This window comes from Epinephelus lanceolatus, chromosome 19, assembly GCF_041903045.1.
Source record: "Epinephelus lanceolatus isolate andai-2023 chromosome 19, ASM4190304v1, whole genome shotgun sequence".
NCBI lineage: Eukaryota > Metazoa > Chordata > Actinopteri > Perciformes > Serranidae > Epinephelus > Epinephelus lanceolatus.
Window position 1 is genome coordinate 17,360,918 of NC_135752.1, and position 23,336 is coordinate 17,384,253.

General features: G+C 41.0%; 1 protein-coding gene across 1 annotated transcript in view; it reads left to right on the plus strand.

Annotated features, from left to right (window-relative positions):
- The first annotated feature begins 15,750 nt into the window (after positions 1-15,750).
- The window catches only part of astn2 (astrotactin 2), a 443,146-nt gene continuing 435,560 nt past the window's right edge, over positions 15,751-23,336 (plus strand). The window contains exon 1 of the mRNA XM_033646535.2: positions 15,751-16,313. Within this exon, the coding sequence (XP_033502426.2) occupies positions 15,881-16,313 (433 nt within the window). The 5' untranslated portion in view covers positions 15,751-15,880. The remainder of the gene's footprint in view (positions 16,314-23,336) is intronic.

Genomic DNA, 23,336 nt, shown 5'->3' on the forward strand with positions numbered 1-23,336 from the left:
GATGTTACAGTATTAACAGCGCATCCTGGAATGTCAACAGCAGACATAGAAGGTTTCCTAGCACATTATATGTCAATGTAAACAGCCATTGACAAAGCGGTGATGTATAAGGGTTTTTGATATGTTACGTGGTCACTCTAGAATATGATAGCTGGGGACTGCAAGTGATAGAGGTTTAAATATTTTAATAACTGAGCTGGGATATATAGGTATTTTGATGACTGCATAGGAGATTATGTTCATTTGGTCAGTAAATGGTAGATACAACACCTTATGTACAACACCAGTCACAACTGTGACCGACCATAAGACACACAAAACAATTTTTTCCCCTATTTTTCCATGAAAATTAAAAAGGAAAAAAAAACAACTTTATTTGAAAGGGTTATTAGTGACAGATGATTTTGATAGCTTTATGCCTTGGGAAACGTTTCGCATTAAATGGGTTAATATTTCTTCAGAGTGGTTTTTCCGAATAACCAGTCACCTTTGTCCCTTAGTCCAAATCAAGGGACTGATAGTAAAACTGTTTCGACAAATTTTACATTGTATGCTTGGGACACGTTTACTGTTTTGTGGGCAAGTTTGTCATATGTCAATAAAACCGGCTTTAGATTTGACTTAATTGTCAGTGTCTTCATACAAATGTCAGTGCTGCTGGCCCACCTTTCATCCAGAATACCAGCCCTATAATGAGAGTCTTAAAATCCCCTGTCGGCCAGTACAGGGAAGCAGGAATTGATCTTTTATAATCTCTGTTCTTTGTTCTATTTTGGAGTCTGGCTTCATCTTTCTGTAGAATCACGTTGTAACACTGAATTGCAGTTTTCAATTCAGGGAACAGAACAGATATTTCTCCAAGTCATAGAAGCACAAAAGATTGAAATAGTTATCATCTAATAAACAAATACAAAAAAAATGTGAGTAAGCAGTCAAAATTCACTCGTTTTTAAAGTGGAATTTGGCAGACCATCTAATTTCTAAGAGTCAGATGAGTTTGTCTACACCAAATGATTAAATCAGTGTTGACAGGAATGAGTTGACATTCTTATATATCCAACATTCCAGCCAGACAGTTTTTATGAGTCTGACTGTTAATGCTTCAAAATTTTACAAGCGCAATAAACAGCAATGGACAGAAGAGAGTTAATAGTAGAGGACGTGGAGGCACATAGATACAGAGACAGCTGAGACTAATTGATAACAATGTAGAAATTGCCCAGAGCAACACTGAAATTAGTTTTGACAAACCATTTTTTAAATCATATTTATAGAATAACTCTAACAGACTTTAATTTGCACTGTCCTGCACTTAGTTTTTGTTTTGCGATTGTAATTATTCCTTCAATAAACACCTATGCAGCATTGCTTTGTTTGATTAAAAAAAAAGAAACAATTTGGTTGAGAAAAAATACATTTAAATTCTGTTTAAACTCTCAGAACAACTTTCTGCAGTTGAGTCCGAGTGCAGCAGCTTAAATGCTGTAATGAAACATGCCTGAGGGTGAGGAATATATTGCACTGCTCTTAATGCTGGTGACAGATGGATTGGGGAGGAGCAGAGGGAGGAAAGCTTAAAGTAATGGCAGGGAGCAAGGCCAGAGTAATGAGAGTTAAGGCCATACTTCTGACCTTGCCTGACTGTCCCACCTACCCCGTCCGTCACCAGCGGGACTAACGGATGGGTGAGTCGGTGGGCCAGGATGTGGACGGTAAACAGTGGTGACAGCTGACCTGGCAGCTCACAATGGGGATGATGGAAGAGGATATGAGCAGGAGGTGGGGTCATCCAAAGGTAGATTTTCTAACACTTGGAGTCTGTCGGAGAGCCACAGACCTGTCAATGAGGTGGAACATGGCCCTGAATGACAACAGTCCATGGCTCCACTGTAGCAGAGACATGAATCAGCTCTATGGTTCCACTGCAGCAGGCATAAAATACCAGTGGGTACAGGCTGGGACTGAGCTCTTGCTGTCTTCAACAAAACAAATGTTGATAGTTTTAGGAGATAGTTCAGACCAATGGCTGTATATAAAGATGGGCGCGTCTCCACTTCCAGCCACTGTACAAACATGAAGCCAAAATATCCAGGATACAGCCGCTGCCGTCTTGTGCTGGTGACGTCATTTGGAGCCAGCATCTGCGCAGTAGTGATCGCCACGATATCGAGTTCCCACTGTCTGACCAGTCGTGAGCAGCACCGAATTGTGAACACACCAGATGTCAATCATAACGTGAAACCCCCTTTTTATAGCATCAAATAAGTAATTACAACCAAACTTATCGGAATAATGAGCTCTGAATATACAGAAGCACGTAAACCACCTAAAATGACAGAAACCATCCATCCATCCATCCATCCATCCATTTTCACCCACTTATCCAGGGCCGGGTTGTGGGGGCAGCAGGCCAAGCAAAGCACCCCAGACATCCCTCTCCCCAGCAACGCTTTCCAGCTCCTCCTGGGGGACCCTGAGGCATTCCCAGGCTAGATGACACAATCCCTCCAGCGTGTTCTGGGTCTACTCCAGGGCCTCCTACCAGTTGGACATGGAACACCTCTAACGAGAGGTGCCCAGGAGGCATCCTGATCAGATGCCCAAACCACCTCAACTGACCCTGTTCAATGCAAAGGAGCAGTGGCTCTATTCCGAGCTCCCTCCAGATGTCCGAGCCCCTTACCCTAACTCTAAGGCTGAGCCCAGCCACCCCATGAGGAAACCTGTTTTGGCCGCTTCTATCCACAATCTCATTCTTTCGGTCATTACCCATAGCTCATGACCATAGGCATCACTGCAGAAGCCACACTAAACCACTGATCCGTCTCATGATCCATTCTAATCTCACTTGTGACAAAGACCCCGAGATACCTCAATTCCCTCGCTTGGGGCAGTAACTCAAATGGTAGAGAAGCAATTCTGAGGTCAGCAAACCGGACCCCGGCTGCGCCTCAAGATCCTGTCCATGAATATCATAAACAGAATTGGAGACAAGGGACAACCCTGGCGATGACCAACACCCACTGAGAACGTGTTTGACTTTGTGCCAAGTATGCAGACACAGCTCTCACTTTGGTTATACAAGGACTGGATGGCTTGTATCAGCGACCGCGTTAACCCGTATACCCGCAGTACCCCCCACAAGACTTCCCTTGGGACGCGGTCATAAGCCTTCTCCAAGTGTACTTTTATTTTTTTAATTTGGCCCATGTCCCATCTGCTAACATGGAGGGGGCAGGCCACCAGCCACCAAGGGGTCATCAAGATGTTTTTGTTTCATTTTTAGAGTGCTGACACGTTTTCCATGTCCATGGTTCAGACAAAAACTTAAGGAAGCACCAACTGTATACCTAGTTTTATAGTGGGGCTGTCTATGGAAATGCACGGTTCAATAAACAAACATGCAACTGCTGTTTTCTGACCACTACTACAACAAAACCTACACCAAACATGAATGTTACACACTTAAAGTGATTCATGAACTTTAAGTTGACCTTATTATTCATTAAGAATGGACACATTTGAACATATCAACCAAGATAAGGAGGTCATTTATTGAGGACTTTGAAAAAACATTAAATTAATACACTGACCTAAAAAATGCAAAATATATTTGTTATCTTGTATTGCACTTCTTTAAGGCTGATTTAATAGTTTAGGTTTTGAACCATGAAACTTACCAGAAAGATCTGAACATAAATTTCTATCTAAATGTTTCTAACCTGAAAGTTTTAGAGCTTTCCTTTTTTATGTGACAAAACTTACCTCCGCAGAGCTTATGGGTCTTCATCATCTCATAAGTCAACTCATACTTTAGTCTCTCCTCCTGGTTCTGTGTCAGTTATTTTCTGCCTCAGCGAGAGAGCTGTCTCCTATGTTACAGTGAAATAAATAGTAAATTTTCATGTCCTCTGTGGAGGACAAGAACAAAACCACATGTGTTTTCGTGAACAAAATGCTGATGCTGCTATAAAAACCTCACTAACCTAACTCTTTCCTGAGAGGCTCACTCAGTGAAAGGAATCAGCAGATTGAACTGAAACACTCATAATTACATCCCAACACACTTATCTTTTTTGATTTCACAAAATTTACCACTGCTGATGGAAGCCATTTTGAAGAATCATGAAATTTGTCAAGGTCCAACCCCCACATGCGTTACATCACTCGACAAATTAGGGGAACAGATTTGAAGTCTCTGTACTTTGAACTCAAAGGACTTATCAGCATCCGGCTGTACACATTTGTTGGAATGTGTGCTCAGCACCCACTAAACCAATTTGTTAGGTGGTGTTTGTTGTGTGCTTATGTGTGTTTTGTGGGTGTGTGTTTGTCCTCCAGGTGTAACCCAGATTCTAATTGAGGAGCTCTTTGTTTACACCTGCAGAACTGGGGCAGTCTCCAGATAACTTAAACTAATCAATTAACAAAGATAGCACAGGAAAACACTGCCAGTGCAGCACACAGCTCTCCGGATTGCTTCTGCTCAAACCAACTCATGAAGACACTATATGGACAAGTTATAAGTATGGCTTCATGAATTTCATGAGTTCATGACAGAACCATTGGTTTGTGGACTTCCATTCTGAGCCTCGAGTTTGGCATTTTGGCTGTTGCCATCTTGTTTTTGTTTTTTGTTTTTTTGGGAGCAAGAACTGACCGTATATTAGGACAAGAGGATAGAGCTGGGGAGGTTACGCATCTATCCTGATTGACAAGTTACCATGAAAGCAAGTTGTCAATCACAAGGTGGCCACAAACATTGTGCTGTATAGAACAAGCCTTGAAACAAGCGATTGGTAACTCTGGCTCGAGGCTATGTCCATTTCTTTTATATAGTCTATGGTAGTGGTTCCCAACTGATGGGTCACAGTCCAAAAGTGGGTTGGGTCATTCTCATTGGACCGCAAGTGACTTGCAAATGTGTCAAGTTTGTAAAAAAACTCACTTTATTTTGAAGTACAGTGGACTTCTGCCACAGAGCTTCTGTTTTTAACTTCCATTTCCTGCTTCAGAGTGAGTGACTAATGGGCAGCTACTTGAGAGAGACAGCAAACTAGCTTGACAACATGGCCACAATATGAGTTGAAAATATTAAACTGTGTGGACCTTGGACTAATGACTAAGGAGAAATCTGGACCCTGTGGCTGCACCAGTTGGGAACCACTAGTCTATGGTTATGGCGCGATGGATGGAAATAATGGTTAGACTGTCAGTCAAATGATCTGTTCATCACTTCATTCCAGAATCAAATATCCCAACAACTATTGGATGAATTGCTATGACATTTAGTACAGCCATTTATGGTTCCTAGTGGATCAATCCTACTGATTGAGGTGACCACCTGACTTTTCCCTTTGGTCACCTGTGATATTTTTTGTGAAAAATCTCAACAACTCTTAGATGACCTTGACAAGAAATTCTGTACAGATACTCATGGGGCACTGCGACAGCATCCTAATGACTTTGGTAATCTCCCGACTTATCTTGTAGCACAGCCATGGGGTTGACATGTTGACATTTGAGGTTTTAAGTGAAATGTCGCAACAACATTTCAATAGATTACTCTGAAATTTGGTGCAGATATGTTCCCCTTATGTGATGATGATCCCTTAAGATTTCATCAGGTGCCACCATCAGGTCAAAATTTCAAAGTGCACTTCCGGTTATGACTAGTCTCTATATACAGACTCTACATTCAGTGAATGTAGAGTCTGTAGGCAAACCCCGGAGATCTTGCCTCCGGAAGAAGAGCGGAAGAGCCCTGGTTTCCGGTTGTAGGCTGTTTGTAGTCCGCGTGATATTCATCAATCACGTTTGAGCCGGCTGCAGTTGTTGCCAGGTTAAACGGTCTGTGTGGTGAACTAACGAGGCAGAACATAATCGGCGTCACTGCAAACTCTGAATCCATCGCAATGGTTCAGCATATTTACTTATATATAAACAGAAGTCAGAAACGGAAATTCGCCTCCTCTGCCCAAATCAAACCAGAATGCCAAAAAATCAGGGGTCTGTTCCCAGAAGCTGTATCGCCGTCTGCCGGAAATCAGGCACTGAATACAGCCGATGGGTTCCGAGAATGGGTTATGACTAAATACATGAAAATAATTGCATTCCTATCATCCTCAACCTGGTTTAGTTCTACTAAACTAAGATGAACATGGTAAGAATTATACTTGCTTAGAATAAGTCTCTTAGCATTGTCATTATTAGCATGTTATCATTTTGACATTAGCATTGTATCTAAGTACAGCCTCACAAACTGCTAGCATGTCTGACTTGCTTTTTATTTTTATTTTTTTTTACTTTTTGGAGTAGCATATTCTGCATTAACAAATAACTAACTTTTTTCAGCTGCATCACAAATTAGAAATTAGAGGTTGAGTTCAGTCATACTGGCTTCTCATATTCATAAATTAAATTTCATCACACACTCAGACCGCAAAGCTCATGCTCACTGCCCGCATTAGAATAATTACATCTCCCATTCACATATGTGATATTCCCAGGGCACCCATGGAATCATTGCAGCCCTCTAACCTGTATTTTTAATAAATATTAAAAAAAAAAAAAAAACAGTGGGTGTTGCTTGCAAAAAATCTCATAGAAAAAATGCATTATTTAAGTCGTTAGTGCCTCATTTTTACTCATTTATGCGCATATATAGTCTGATGTCTATATCCACAGTCTTTTAAAGCTGGCTTTTGCAGAAGTCCACATAAAGATTTGGAGCTTATAGTGATGATGCTAACACCTCCAGGCACTTTCTCGTGACTATAGGTTTCAGCCAGGATATGATGTTATCAGGTGGTGTCCAACTTCCCTGGAACGTTTTCACATTGAACCACAACATCCTCCAATTGGTGGGTCGACAGTCTTGGCCAGGCACCACCCATCTTCTTCTTGCATCCAGCTCAACTCCCTCCGCCTGTTCCAGAGCCATTAAGAAAGTCTTTGCCTTCCCCAACCTTTGAGCAGCTGTCCTCTCCCTTGCTGCTATTCCCAGAGCTTTGAGCATCTTCCATACAGACTGTGCCGGGAAACCCTTGCAGCCACCCTCATCTGGATATAGCCAGGCCTGCCACCATTAGTCTCACCATTCCTGGACTAGGTTCTGGTAATTGGAGGCCTTTTACATCCCTTCTCCCACAGGATCATGAGTTCAATCAGGATGATCCTCTTCACCTCCTCCAACCATATGACCATGTCAGGCCTTAGGGATGTTTGGACGACCTGAGGAAAGTGTAATTTTCTTCACAGGTTCACCCTCATGTCCAACGATTCTGCTGCCTGCAGGAGGCTCTTCTTGTAGTAGGGAGGCTTCTGCCCCCCCTCAATGAATTTGTTGGATGAGGCTGGTCTCATGTGGGCTTGACACTTTTTCTGTCTATCCATTTCCAAGAGGTTAAAGAATTGATGAGAGAGCAGAAAGCAATATTCATTTTTACTCATTCATTTTCATTTGCTGCTCTTGTCTGGAGATTTAGGCGATCATGCTTGAACCTTTAGGCATGGTCTTGGTACACAGCCATAATCCCAAGTCTAGCATTAATACCTAACTCATAGGAAAGAGCAGAAGACAGACTTTTCAATCATGTACTGACATCAGACAACACTCTACCAGACTTGCTGAAGAAAGCAGGGAAGGAAAAGGTCACGTCCTTTGCTCATTATGCCACAGAAATCTGTTTAACCATCTCTGTCTAGGTGCAGCGGACGTTAGCTTGTTGTCTATTAAATTCAATTTTGAGAGAGTCAGACGCAGCCACAGCATTCAGGTCGAAGCAATTTCCTGAGCAATAAATCTCGTATAACCAACCACAGCTCTCCATCAGCTAATAACAATGCAGTTTTCCATTCTATACCCGTGTTTAAGTTGCTACTTGCAGCTCTCCGCCACCTCGCCAAACACACTGACATCAATCAATCCTATCTGATGTCTTGTTACTGTTTGCCCATTAAAGACAGACAGTCTTCAATGAAATCTATCAGCAAAAGAGGTCATGTCTGCGAAACTACGGCATATGCTCCATGGGCCCACACTAGATCTATCCACAGTGTCAGCACTTTCACTAGGAGGACAGCAAAGCTTGTCAGATTTGCCCTTTAGGCTAATCTTTGTAGCCAACTATTCTATCAGGAAATCATTATGACAGACTGACTAAAATGTCAAATTAACACAGAAGGGAAAGGGAGAAAGTTGCCCAAATGCAAATTACTGTAGGGGTAGTGGATGTGGTGGTGACTTCGATGGGTTCACTTTGATGTTGGCTCTTCAAAGTATGGATTAAACACTGGAGCCACAGAACTTAAACAGTGATTTAAAGCTACCAATTAGCTTCGAACTGCATGCATACTTTAGATGTCACTAGCAAGATAAATAGGGTTGCTTTCAGCTTACCTATTAAAAACCAAAGCCTGGCCAGTCGAACTTATAAAATTTATAAACTCGTGTTTGCAGTTTAAAGAGTAGAAAGTAGTCTAAATGATTTAGAACGTATCAGCAAAATAATGCATTATGTAAATGGTCCCTCTGTCTTTTTTTTCTTTTTTGGAATATGTTCAATTCAGTGTTCAGGTCTTGTGAGGAGGCAATGAAGTTACAGCACTAAGGACTGAAAATGGAAATCAATAGTCATTGAATTTTGATGCATTCACTGACCTTATGATGGTGATTCAGCCAGAGAAACCACATGGATACATGAACGCACCATGCATTTTTATAGCAGTGATGATACAAAAAAGAAAAAGAAAGATTTGGCCTTGCCTGTGTGATATTCTAAATGATGGAATTTAAAAAATGAAAGACAAAAACACAGTATTTGATACGTGCTGAATTTGACACGTGTGTCTTTTGAGTTGAGGTTGATTTAAACAGAGGAACAGACAAAAGCTGGGTTTGAATGTTTCAGCACAGCGAAGAGAGACTGAGTTTGCGAGCAAATACACATGGGGCTCCTCTCATTTGTCTTTGCTACTTTCATCTTTTTTCCTCGTGTCTCTGTTCCCCCCATTTAAAAATGCACGGAAGAGATGCAAGGAGAAGACAGCAAGACAACGGAGCAGACGAGAGGTACCACGTCCTTGCCACTCAAGTTTTGTAAGCAAAGTTGGTGACTTATGACAGTTGCACAGGGTCATCTGTCAACTGGGAGAAAAGTGCTCTGTTGCAACTTTTGAAGCTCAGATTATGGGATGCACTGCCCAGATAATAAGGTTACAATGTTCACTGCTGTATTTTTAGATTTGCCTCGACATGACTAAATATAAAATGAAAAAGCGGCTGCATATTGTCCCTTAAAATAAACTGTTTGATACGCAACTCAAATAAAATAACCAAAAGTAAATATACTACAAGGCAAAAAAAACAGGACTGCTTTCAAAAAACATCTAGGGTATGAATGTCTGAAAACCACGGAGAGAGGCTTACAGAGAGAGGCTGTTTCAATCCCCACACCTTCAGTACAGTATTTGCAAGTTAAGTGCCGACTTGTGTGGCGTATTTCGGGTGACTGCAATTGTGTGGTGGATTTAAAAGACGCACGGGGACTCACTTAGTTAATGAGGTCTCCCTTTCGCTCAGCCAAGTTTTGGCTCAGTTGCAGGAGCTCAGATGCTTTTTTTATTTCCGCAAAAATACAAATAAGTCAGAACAGCAATACAACAGCAACAAGGCAACGGGTTCTGCCAAAATTTCATAATTCATAATGTTTATACACAAATAGCTGTGTAATTGCTCTTGCCTTCCCAGAACAGAGAACATAGTGAGGCAGTATAAGTAGCTTTTGTTTTTTTTTCTTTTTTTTTGGGAGTCCCTGGGCAAGCCATCAGAGCATCGATTGTATTCCCATCAATGCAACACGTCAAGGACCTTTATGACCTTAACTTATTTATGTTCCCTTCAGTTGGAGGACCAGTTAACAGGTACATTACCACCGACAATGGTGCAGCAGACCATGATGAATTATGGGATACACTTTGAATCCAATAGCTTTGACTACTGCTTCACACCAGTACTAGGGTAAGTGCATCAAGTGGGGGTTGAGTGTATTGGCTGCTGCCCTTTTTACTCATGCCTAGGAGAGTGAATGTGTCGTTATGGACCGATTGACTGCTAAATGACCAACATGCAGATTTAGCCAGATGTGGCTTCTTGACCCTTGACCCTTTAAGCAACTGTATTTACTAAAAAAATGTAGTCATTTGCAGTCACTGTCGGAAAATCTTTGTTGAGCTGTTGTGAGTTAGTAGGCATGTTCAGGCAAAACCGACTTGGGCAAATTAATGCAGAGTATCACTATCAATGCCATACATAATCAACTTGTCCAAGTCACTGTCTCGTGTGTTACCAATGGCTTGCACTCATAATCCAGTAAAAAGTTGGCTTCTTTGGTCTTTTTCATAAGAGATGCATGTGCCTACTCACCAGGTGGCATGTGCATGTGCACCTAAGTGGGCACTGGGATAGACCCTGTGAGTGAATGCTTTAGCAAACCGCACACAGAGAGTGTTTGAATATTTCAGCACCATGGAGAGAGACAGAGAGAAAAGCTGGCGGTGTGTCCCTCCTCCATATTAAGTCCATGCAAGTTTGGAGTGAGCAGTATGTTCACACTGGAAAAGTGACAAATAATAAGTTTGCTCAAAGATGTCAGTGTGCATACACAATTTGTTGTGTGTGTGTGTGTGTGTGTGTTGATGGACGCTCTCGTCCGACAATGCATGTCGCATGGGAAATGACGGGAGGGGGAAAAATAAAACAAAATACTTTGAACATAGGGGCCAGCAGAGAGCTGTAGGAAGACCTTGGAAAGCTAAAACAATAAAGTATTAAATATCTGGCAAAATATTTTGCTGCCTGTTTAAGTTTCCTTGACAACTCTGTTCTGAAATCAGTGTGTGATTGATGCACATGTTGCATCCTATTTGAGACACTAACTGCAAAACATAACATGAAAAAAAAGTACTACACGCTGTGAAGTAACTGCATGTTGTACAGCATTGGGAAACACTATATGTTTCCCAGCACTATAGACAGAGCACAAAGACGTAAAGTATACCATTATATACTAATTGGATCAAGGTAAATTTGATTGGGGCCATTATGTCACTATTTTTCATAGATAGATAGATAGATAGGCAGGTAAAAACACAAGATTAGTTATATACACAACACAGTGAGAAGTGAGGTAGAGGTTGTAAAAAAATGTGCAAAATAGCTAACAATTATGCAATTACTTATGACCAGCAGTGCAAACTAATTGTAAGTATTAATCTATAGAGGAGCAACTGTAGAGAGCTCTGAGTGCTCTCTGTCACACAGAGGTGAGGTATTATATAACGCTATGGCTTGGGGGAGGAATGACTTCCTGTATCCGTCCTTGTGACAGTGAAGCTGTGTCAGTCTGTTGGAGAAAGAGCTCTCTGTCCAGAATGTGGTGAAGAGGATGGTCAGGATTGTCCACGATGGATAACAGTTTGTTCAATGTTCAGATTTGTTCAAATTTATGTCTAAACATTGGTTTTCTAGGATCCTCTTTCACTTATAGCCATTAGATATCAACCATCCAATTTCCCATAATGTTTTCGAGTATAACAAATAGAAGTTTCTAGGGATGTCCCAATCCGATCCTCGGGTCTTGTTATTTTTACAAAATCAGTATCCATAATGAAATATTGGGGGCATCAAAACAGCAAAATTGGCCAGGTTTTTCAACTATGTTGTTCATTGTTGCCGCCGCTTTCCAATGTATAAAGATATAGGCCTATTTTGTTTGTTGAAGACAAGAAGAAGATATTGAATTTGTTTACATTTTGTGCTGCTGAACCACCGATAAGCTTTTTGGATACTATTTAAATAAAAAAAACAAACCTTATGGGACAACTTGGATGCATTCTTTTTTTTTCTTTCGGATCGGACTTGGTATCGGACTTGGTTTCAAAATAAAGGACTCGGTATCGGATCGGATTAAAAAAAAATGTGATCGGGACATCCCTAGAAGTTTCCACTATTACCCTGTATGTGTTTTCTATCCTACCCCATCTAAAATGTACAGGATGTCTTTTTCTGGTACATCATCATGAGGCACAGTGTTCCATATTGCCTTTACAATTTACTTAAATATAAGATGATGATAATATGAGTAAAGATGCTAATGGAATAGTTGATAGAATAGAGCAGAATAGTTGCTAATAGAACCAGTCAGCTCACACACACACACACGCTCTGTATCTCCACATCAACCCAAACCTTGTAATTATGTATATGGAAGAATTTAAAACCAGTTTAGATGTGGATACACCTATAGGAGCAGTGTGGCACAAACTGTAAGTGGAAAATTTGGCCAAAAAAAAAAGGTTGTTGGGTAATAGCACCCCAAATACAGGTATAATACATCACAATATCCTCTTGTTTTGTATTGAAAAGATTAACCCCAAACACTTAGGAGAAGACAAATATGTTGGATAGTTGTACATAGACCCTCCAACATCATTTCACCAAGGCCATGAAACCGTAAAATGTTACAACTTTGCTTTTGACCTTGAAAGAAGAATGGTTCACTAAATCCATGACGGTATACTTTTAATACAGGATGTAGGAGGTTATTAGTATCAAAAACAAAACATTCCTTTCTTAGGCTGGGCCCATTTTTTACTTAAATTGACTGGACTAGCAGAGGCCAAATGTAGTTAAGACAGGAAGACATTTCTTCCAAAGTCTGCATGATCCAGAACATTAGAAGTAATATTAAATGGGTTACACAACTTAATTATGCTGATACACTGTCTCGTTTTTAATTAAGAGTTTTCTGAAGAAATTTACATAGAAAAGAGAGAATAAAATAAAACTGCTCTTCATTTGAAACCTTGGGCTTCGGCCAGCTGTGTGGGTCTCTTAAAAACATTCAGCCTATCCACCAGCCATTACACTTAGAATCCAATACTATCAAAAGGCTATTGGGAAGCAATAACATTCAAACAGTGGGGACTATTGTCGATGTTGAATCTGAAGTCTTGGACCAAGCTGTGTGTAATGCTGAGGCTTTGGGACAGCCTGCCTAAGTGAAGAATAACTAGACAGATTCTACTTGTTATATATCTAATTATATATGTGTAATTTATTAATATTGAAAATAGTCTTTGTTGTAATTATTTTTATATTGTAACTGTTGTATTCTTTGTAGAACACTTTGTGATTTCACTATAAAAATTTCTCCCTTTCATTTCTGGTACAGTCACCCGAGGTGATATATTTCAGATGGGATGAATGCACTTTACTTTAAACTGGGATCTTTGAGGTGAAACTGCACTCTCAGTTGAAGTAGTAGACTTGAATGTAACTTTTATATTTGCAAGAGCTGGAAAAGATTTGTTTCAACCGTGAATGAGTTGACAGGAGCTGTATGGATGAATGAAAACCCTTTACTGAGCACTCGTTGCCGAGTCTTTTTATGGTATGGTAAGTTGGAGACCTGAGGCCACGTATTAATTCTTGTGTTTTATTTATTGATGAATTATAGACAGCGCCTTCAGCTGTCGACTGAACTTATTGATTCAAACTATTCTGTTTTTTTTTTAAAAAGGAAACTTTTGACACATATTTTCTATGCTTTTCAAATATTAACCCTTAAATGGGCAGGCACACAAAAATGGTTTTTAATATGAGCTGTATTTTGAGTCTATCAGCAAGCTGTAGCCAAGTGTTACTATTACTCACTTTTAATGAGTCATCAGTTGTGTAATGTGTTGAAAAATGTTAGGTATTCTTTACCCAGCAGGTTTTAGTGTGTCATAGCTGTTAAAATGAGGTACTCTTTATTCAAGACATGGGATGAAATCTACTCAAACAAACTCAGTGCAAATTGTTACCTCAAATTTACCGAGCAGATTCTATAGGTTTGTCTTAACAATGTTAATGGACCTTGAGTTGAAATTGTGTTAGTAAGGGCTGTTTTCAAGGTCGAGGATCAACTTTGAATTTCAAAGGCATGTTTGGAAAAACTGAGACAGTCTCATATGCGCATACTTTTTTCCCCAACTCTTTTTATTGGGGTTTTCAAAGTTCAATAAATCATGACAGCAAAAGTGAAGACATAATTTCTGGTACAAAAATATAAAAAACATCCCGCAAGTCAAATATCAGAAATATTTTTATATGTATAGAAAAAGACAGACGTTTGCAAAATATGATATTTACAAATGAAACGTATCATATATAAAACAACAAAAAAGGAAAATAAATAGATAATAATATATATTTTTTGTTAATAAAATAAAAGTAACAACAAAAAAGAGGAGGATTTAGGATGATGTCAGATTGACCATGCTTTGTGTTATTTACACTAGGCTAGTTATGGGAAGAACTTGATGCATCTTTCTTAAAGTGGTCTATAAAGGGTTGTCAGGTCTGGTAGAATTTGTTTCCACACCCTCTTAGGGAGAATTTAATCTTTCCAAAATGTAGGTGGTGCATTACATCCTTCATGAGGGCAGACTGGTCAGGAGCCTGGATTTGCTTCCAGTTTAATAGTATCAATCTGCATGCTAGTAGGGTTTCAAGTAACATCATATTATATTGGGAGCTGGTTAACACAAGATCAGGGAATGTATTCACAAACATTCTGCTCCTAACTTAGCCTAAAAATGTTTAGTAAGAAGTCCTAGCTTAGGAGTGATTTAGGAAAGTTCTCAGAGCAACTCTTACTTAGGAAGAGACAGAAACTTTTATCTTAGTGAGGAGGTGTGGTTGACCCTGTTGTTAGGTATGATGCATTCTTTTAACAAATGTGATTGGTTGTCACAGGCACGCCCTTTTATGAGGCTGCAAGGTGTGGCCACCCAGTGGAAATGAAATGAACTGCTGACTGTGAAGGTGAGATCAACCACATATCATCCCTGCACGATCTAATCTGTAGCATTTCATTAACTCTCTGTCATCCAGCGTTTGGAGACTTCTTCTCTGACCTCTTGGTGTTTCCACTATTTTCTCCTCTGATTAAGAAACACTTAAACCTCTTAAAAGTCCTCCTCTCTACGCCTACAGTCTTTCACTTTTGGAGCTCTTTCAAGGTCTGAGATGCTCTGTGAATAACTTATCTTTACAAGGACCAAGTCTTAACTTTAATTAGGGAAATTCGCAGAAAATGTCACAATTATAAGAATTTTCTTAGAATTTCGTCACTAGGAGCAACTCTTAGCAGCAGGAAACATTGTGAATATACCCCCAGAAATTTTAATACCAAAGGGTGCAGTCCGTGGCCCCAGGACGTCTGATAGTTACTGAACAATATTTCGCCAATATGTTGTGACCTTTGGGCAAGTACTAGAACATATGGGTTAATATTTGGATACATTTTACAGAGCTTATTTTTTTTATAAGTGAAGTCTGTGCAATATTTTTAGTTGCATAAGTCCATGTCTACCACAAATTGAGGAAGAATGTTCCAGTAGTTGGGTCACATGCACATACCTATTTATTTAATCACTTATTTTTGTTTATGAGTCCAAGTTTCTGATTTTTTTTTTAAAGAAATAAATGTCCAAAGTGTGTGACTAACTCTTTCATTCACTCTTTCGGAGTGAACTCATAAGAATCAAGGAATTTGTTTGTTTTTTCCCCGCCATAAATTAAGCCACGCGACCTGCTGACTCCACCTCATGTCTGTCTTGAAATGGACACGTGCTCCTCCGTGTTTAAGTGATTTGTTGTCCCACAGTGTGAACACAGATGGATATGTGTGAGGAGCCGAGATGTCATTCTCACTACACCTGTGCTGCCGCCTCCTGGACGGACGCGACTCCTTTGCAGCGACTGTACTATAAGTGAACGGGCAGCTTATGAGCCCCACTCAAAGCGAGAGAACCACACGCAAGGAGCGGGATGGCGAGGATAATACTGCCGCACCTCCGCGTCCTTCTCGCGGGGCTCTTGTTAACGGGGACATTGACAGTCCAGGCAAACAGAGGCGCGACATCGCCCGACGAGGAGAGGGACAAAGAGAGCGACGCGGAGGCGCCATGTGAGGTGAAAACCGTCACCGTCTCTACACTGCCCGTACTCCGGGAGAACGAGTTCAGCTTCACCGGCGGAGCCTCGGGGAGCGTGGTCGGAGGAGGAGGAGGGGGTGCCGCCGCTGGAGCAGGTGGTGCTGCTGGTGGAGGAGGACCTGGAGGAGGAACTGGTGCTGGAGGAGGAGGAGGAGCAGGAGGAGGGGGGGAATCCCGGCTCCTGTTATTCGTTAGAACAGACCTACCTGGGCGAATTTCCGTAATGGATGATCTTGACAACACAGCTCTCCCCTACTTCACACTCGGTAAGAACTGCTGTGCCACTGTGTCTCCCCTCCGTCACCATCATAACCAGTCAACCTACTGTATAGCTTTGTGCGCATAGGGACCATGCACACACACATGCACACTGGCAGGGCTGCACTCACGCTGAGATACACTCCCAAATCATGCGCTCACACACGCACTAATCACCTGTCCTGTTTCCATCACCCTGTTTGGATTCCATGGTAACTAAAATGTTGTGTCTCCTGCATGACGCGCAGCCAAATAACCCAGGTAAAAAGGTGACCCACAGTGCCATCCCCTCCTTTCCTTGTGTTACTTAAAATACTGCTGCTTCCGCATGGGATCCAAACTAAGTAGCGCTCATGTTTAAGTGACACTCTTCTCTCCTCTTCCCACTCTGTCTCCCTCTCTGTCTGTCTTCCCTATTTTGTGGTTAAATATGATTATGACTTTGAATTTCATGCATACCCTAAGTATGGTGCCCCAATCAAGGAATGCAATTTGGCCCTGCAAATATGCATGAAATTGGTATTTTATTCTCACTTGAGCACATAATTCTCGGCACACATGCATCGCTGGTGGTATAAGTTGAATAAAATACCAGGCTGGAGTTTGCATCACTGTCAGTTGGTTTTAAAGGAAAACTATATGTGTGTGTTTAGTCAAAGATACCTGAGTGGAGCCAAATTTCTGGTCTTGTGAAGTTCCCTGTGGGGAAAAAGGTCCTGGGTGCAGCATCACTGATTGGATAATCATAAAGGGCATGATAGTGGGGAAGTATTTCTGCTTTCTGGAAACAGATACTTGCTCCATCAGAGGTGCCGACTATGCATGAAGGAGACTTGCTTATTTTGCTTCCTCTATATTTTTCACTTATGTCACAGACTCATGAGAAAGATGGATGTTGTTATACTTGCCTCTTTGGTGTGCGAGCCGAGTTTTTATGACTGTGTGTGTGTGTGTGGCACACAGTAATGTTTGTCAAATGCAATAAGCCACACAGGGTGGACCATAATTGCAAAATGCTGCATGCTTTCCAGTTCCCAATCAGTTCAGGGCAACTGTATTGGCTCGGTACGATAGGAAAACTGTTACATGGCAAATACGAAGATGCAAAGACTCGGTGGAGGTTGTTGATGTGGGCACTGAAAAAATCCATGTCTCATTACTACAGTTTTTGGACTCTGGCTTGCTATCTTCTTTTTTTTTTTTCCTTCTCTCCTCTCCTCTTTCCATCCCTGGTCTCTGTTTCATTCTCTGTGTGAGGAGTAAACTGGTTGCGCGAAGCAAAGGCGGGCAGGCAGGCTGAGGGCTGGAGCATTAAGCTAGTAAATCACTTTCTATTCTCATTAAGGACAGCCGTTGACTGGTGAGAAAGGCCTCTCTGTCCTCCCAGTCAGCCAGCTAGCAAATTTGCTGCTTCGCCCTTCCAGTGCATGACTGCATGCTGTGGAGAGAGGAGGAGAAAAAAAAGGGGGCTGTGATATTTTTTAATGCAAGCATGTTCGCTCACGGCGTTGACCATATTGTAGAACATCTAGTGTTGTTGTTTTCTGATGTTCTCACTACAAAACTGTCATTTATGACACTGAAAAGAAATTCATACCTAAAGAAAAACACCAGCGATGTGTTTCTGTTCAAAATAATACAATCTGCAGACACTTTCATTTCACATACTGCATGTCGTCTCCTGGGAAATCCTAGTTTTTCATTGCATGCTGGTATGTAAACACCTGCTGGGTATGTCATTACACCACCACACATTGCGCAAACCATCACATTATTATAATTGTGTTAAGATCCTGACGTCCAAGGCGGAAGTTGACATTTTGGTGTCACCTGTGTTCTCCCCTTCGTGCTCAGCATTCACCGCCACAACGCATCGGGCCATCTCGACAGCCTTCCTCTTGATGGATGTATTAGTGGCAGAGTTCTGCTCGTGAAATGAAATGTTGCACCCCCCGACATCATAAAGACGCACAGCGTTGTTGATTCAGTGGGACTAAAATAAGCAAATTGAATCACATAGATGGTGAATTTTTATGATCGGAATTGCCGTTGTTTCATCAATATTCCACCTTATTATTTTCTCGCTCCTATTAAAATTGTGAATTATGGTGCTCCAGGTTGCTACAAAAGCTTAAGCATCACCAAAAACACTTTAAGATACAGCTCTGGCATTTGGATTGTCATTTTTTATTTATTCCTTTTTCCGTTTTATGTTTTAATACCTACTAAACATTATATAGGAGTGTATGGTGTGTAGACTGTATTGGATTGAGGCAGACACCCATCAACACTCTATTCTGGAAGCTTTCAGGAAGCTGTTAACATCAGTGTCTGTTACAGAAAAAAAGAGGCACACAACCACAACAACAACTCCAATAGGTAATCTCAACTAAACATCAGAGAACTGTTGCAAATAATTTAAACTCGTAGTAAAAGAGTAACTGAAATGTAATCCAAAGACATTTTTTTACTGACTTTAAAAGCAGGAAGTGAACATACTGAAAGTTGTAGTCCTTGTGTGCACATTTTGACCTGTCACGCTTAAAATAACTTTATTTTTGAACCAAATTATTAGACTTTTTACGAATATATGCTCACTATTTTGCTTTACATGCACTACTACTGCCTCATCAGTCAGTGTTTACTGCTGTGCCACACTTGACTGACATGTAGAAGTGCAAACAATATGTCACCACACATGACACCATCTCCTCTCCTCAGCTGTACTTCCTTCCTTTCATATCACACAATTCACTTACTGTTTTTTTTTTTTTTTTTTTTTTTTTTAGAAATTGGCACTGGAGAGATTTCAGAAATGCTGGAGCGTGTCTTATTAGCCAGATGCTGTCCAAACCCTAATGAGCGCAGTCCTTTGTCTGTTTCCTCGATACTGTCAGATGTCCGATTGTTTTGTTGAAATGGACGTCAGAGGTTAAGGAAGGTGGGGGGAGAAAAGGACAGCAAGTCCCCTTCTCACTGTGGCCTGCTGCCTGCTCAGCTTTGATTTATTACCTCAAGTGTCGTGGAGAATGGATGAGCAGAAAGGGCAGTGCGGAGGAAATGCACAGGGCTTCTTCCCCTCCTCCCCCATTTCTTGTTGTTGTTTTCCTTATGTAAAAAGAAAGACAGGAAACAGTGAGGGAAATTGACACATTCAATAAGCAGTCCGTGCTTTACATTTAATTGTTTTGTGTGGGTGCATTTTAGGGCTTTCCTCTCCTTTCCTAGTGCCATCAAACTCTACTGTTCCACCATCGTTTCACTTTTAAATTTGAGTTTCAGTGCTAGTTTTTAACGCAGGTTTAGCATGCAGAATATGTTGGAACTGTAATACAATTTTGCAGCACCACACTCAGAAATTCTGGGGAGAGAATTCAATCCCGCAACGCTTTGTCACACAAGATAATTTTCTTTGCTCATTTTAAGTGATGTGGGACTGGGCGGAAATCGATATGTTTAGCAACATGGCTGACTCGGTAAACACCTCATTAGGAGTTCACCTTTTTGAAAACCTTCAGGCACTTAGCGCGGGAGCCGAGCATTCAAACGTCTCCCTGTCCTTTATCGTCTCAATCCAGTGCATCAGACTTAAGCATCACATTTTTTAATTTCCCACTGCATCTTAGTATATTTTTTCACGCTTCTTATCGAACTCGGGCTTGTCAACCAGCCTTTTCCTCTCCCTCTCCGTCCCCCTCTCTCTCTCTGCCTTGCTGTATCTCTGTAAGTAGGAGTTACAGCAAACCCTGCTTGCTTAGAGATGGGAGATTAAAAGCAACAGTGGTGAAGTGAAAAAAAGAGAATGCCTGCACCGGAGCACTCTGTTCCCTGTGGCACCAAACATGTACACACTGCACTACAATCTTATGTCAGGGGTTGAGCTTAGCACTGCAGGACAAGCACTGAAGAGGGGGGGTAAGGTCAAGAGAAGAGATGGAAGTTATTACACGGTGTGGAGCTGAGGTGGAGGTGTGAGTTTTTTGTGTGGAGTTTTTAAATTTTAGCATAGCGCTTAGTTTAGTGCTGAATGGAGTGTTGTTGGGAATACTACGAATAAGCTCATCCAACTGATATACGGAGGGGTGTAAGGAGACCACAGAGAGTAGGATCAGTGGTGGAGCTTGTGCAGGCCATCAAATGGTCTATTTGTCATCATTTGACCTGCTATAATAGACCTATAGGAGGCTGTCTTTTTAAGATGAATGCTCCACCACTGGCAGTCTCATTTGTAGTGTGAATTCTGTTCCTAACCACGCCCTGTGCATGTCATACCCTACCTCCAGTCTTTTTAGTCTCATGTCCTTTTGGTTTGATCGTACAGAGCAAAATGGCAGGTTTGCGACAAGCTCTGCATGATTTGATTCATCAGCCACTTCACTGGTTGTTAATGCATTTTAGCGACCAGGGTCCCTTTGTGTTAAAAATGCAAACACTCAAAAATGAACATTTCATACACATGCATTGGTCTTCATGAAATATGCATTGAGAATGTACATTTTTAAAACTCAGACCACGTGCAGACCATTTACCAGCTCGAGCCAACTGTGATATGGTGAAATTAAAAATAAGGGTGATGGGTAATTTTACTGAGCGTATAAAACTTTATGCAGTCCACATAGCTACTACCAATCAATATTCCATTTTTTAAAAAACTGAGATGCTTTTAAAGTTTAATGATGATTAAGATGCTGCCGCTGATTGTGGGTTACACTTGCATGTGTGAAGGATTGCTGAGTCTGGGTGTTAAACAGAGCCACAGCTTTGTGTGGTTGTTGTGTATAAAGGTGGCAGCTCTGACGTTGTTTGACAGCTTTTGCAAAGGCAACGCAAGATGTGTGAGGAATTAAGGGAAAAAACAACATGCTGGTATTTGCTTGTTTGATATGCTGAACGAGGCATAGAGGCAAAGAATAAAAATCTGCATGCTACTCTAACTAAATTGGTGACAGTACAAGAAGTACATTCTATCAAAACAATTTTGCTTGAGGCCACCGTCTTTGCAATGGGAGGGCCAAGTATTTTTGTTTTGTTAAAAACACTAGAACCTTGATGACGCGCTGACAATGTATTCTGCTCTGAGTGCTGCATTTTGGACATTTTTTTCTGGTTGAGAAGGAGTTGAAAAATGTTCAACTTTGGTTAAAACACTGCAACTTTTTACCCAGCCTTCTAATCACAGTGAAGGAGGGGCAAGAACACTACATTGTGCCAACATTTTAACTTGTGTGGATATTCTGTACCATAGCAAGCAGACTTAACTAAGGGATCTCAGCTGAAAAAGCTTTGTGCCTCCATTTTGTCTTAAACCTCCAAGCTAGGTGTTTTTAAAACAGACATTATGGGATGAGAAAAACACTTTGGGTGGACACATGGCCTTATGAAAAAACCAGCAATTGTCTGATAAGTGGGAATTTGGACACACAAGAGCATATCAACCAACCAAACGACAAACTGACCAAACACCAATAAATCAAGGAACAGTGGTTAGCATTATCGCCTCAAGCGAGCAGCAAGAGGGTTCCTGGTTTGAACCCAGGTTGAGAGTTTTGAAACCCTGGAATAGGAGTTTGCATGTTCTCCCAGTGTCAGCATGGGTTTTCTCTGGGTACTCCGGCTTCCTCCCACAGTCCAAAGACATGCAGGTTAGGTTAATTTGTGACTGTAAATTGGAGTGAGAAATCGCAATAATGTTGAGACTTAAGTATACTGATAATATCGTATCGTGGATCCTCTGGTGATTCCCACCCCTAGTGACCATGAGGTCACATTGCCTGCACCATAACCTTGCTAAAAGTATGTACACTTTGCTGTCAGCAATCATTTTGTACCTTTAAAATCAAATAAAGGTTCACAGTTGTCACCTTAAGGACCATTTCTGTACCTTGCAGTGTACTTTTCTAATAAATGTACCTTTAGGTACAGAAACAATAATCCTATTTCTCTGTGTGCAGAAGGTGTCAGCCCTAATACTAAATGCTGCTTTGTTTGCAGCGTGTGTGTATACAGTGTATATATAGAGAAACATACATCTTTCTTTTGTGAGGGAGTGCTCTTTGGAAAACAAACAACAGATTGTACGGTTGTATTACCTTCCCCAACAGGAAACTCATTTGACTGGCAGAGAGTGAAGAATCATGCTCATTTAGCCTAATGGTGACAGGTCTAAGTGATGGCATGGAGAGAATGGATGAATTGTGGTCAGTGACCCATGCTGGTTGCTCTTCCTTCGCAGGAACTTGATTATGTAATGCTTTGTTTTTGCCACCAGTGTCTCCAGCCTTGCCTTGTGGTGGTGGTGGACAGCTTTGATCTCAGCATAATCATTTGATCATTACCATTGCTGAGGGGGGCACTGTAGTTATCTTTGACGGAATGAACAGTGAAGTTCATGTAAATACCCCTAATGAATGCGCTAGCTCAGTTTTTTTCTTGCCCCTTTTCTCCTCTGATTTATGCCAAGCAACAACACAATCGTTCATACATTTTATTTCTATTGTATTAATTGGCCAAAAAAGATCAAAGATAATGTTTGGCAAATGAGGGAATGGCGAAATTCAGTGGTTTTTGTTTTGTCGTATATTGTCTGTTTAAAATTAGTCTGTTAAGATGCTATCTTTTGGGGTGGTTTACTTTAGCTGGAAAAATAAAAAAATAGGTAGATCCTGAAAAAGTGTTTACCCTTTCCTATACATAAACATGAGGCGTGGGCTCTGTTTACTTATGTATCAAACAAATTAGGTTGTCTACTTATACATGTAATTGCGGAGGCTCTATGAAATGTAATGGTTGTATCTGATGTTTGAAAGTCTGGGCTGAGCAGGCTGGTCATAGACTAAACATCCAATATACGTAGCATATAGAACCACTGTTACCAGCATTTGAGCAATTAGCATTTTACACAGGACCTCCACTATGGCTTTGAAAGCTTTTATAGATTCAGTGACAAGCCCAGAGACTCTCACCAGTACTACTATGTCTCTTTTCATGTAAACTGAAACCAGCAACCTGCATTTATTGAGACATTAGCATCA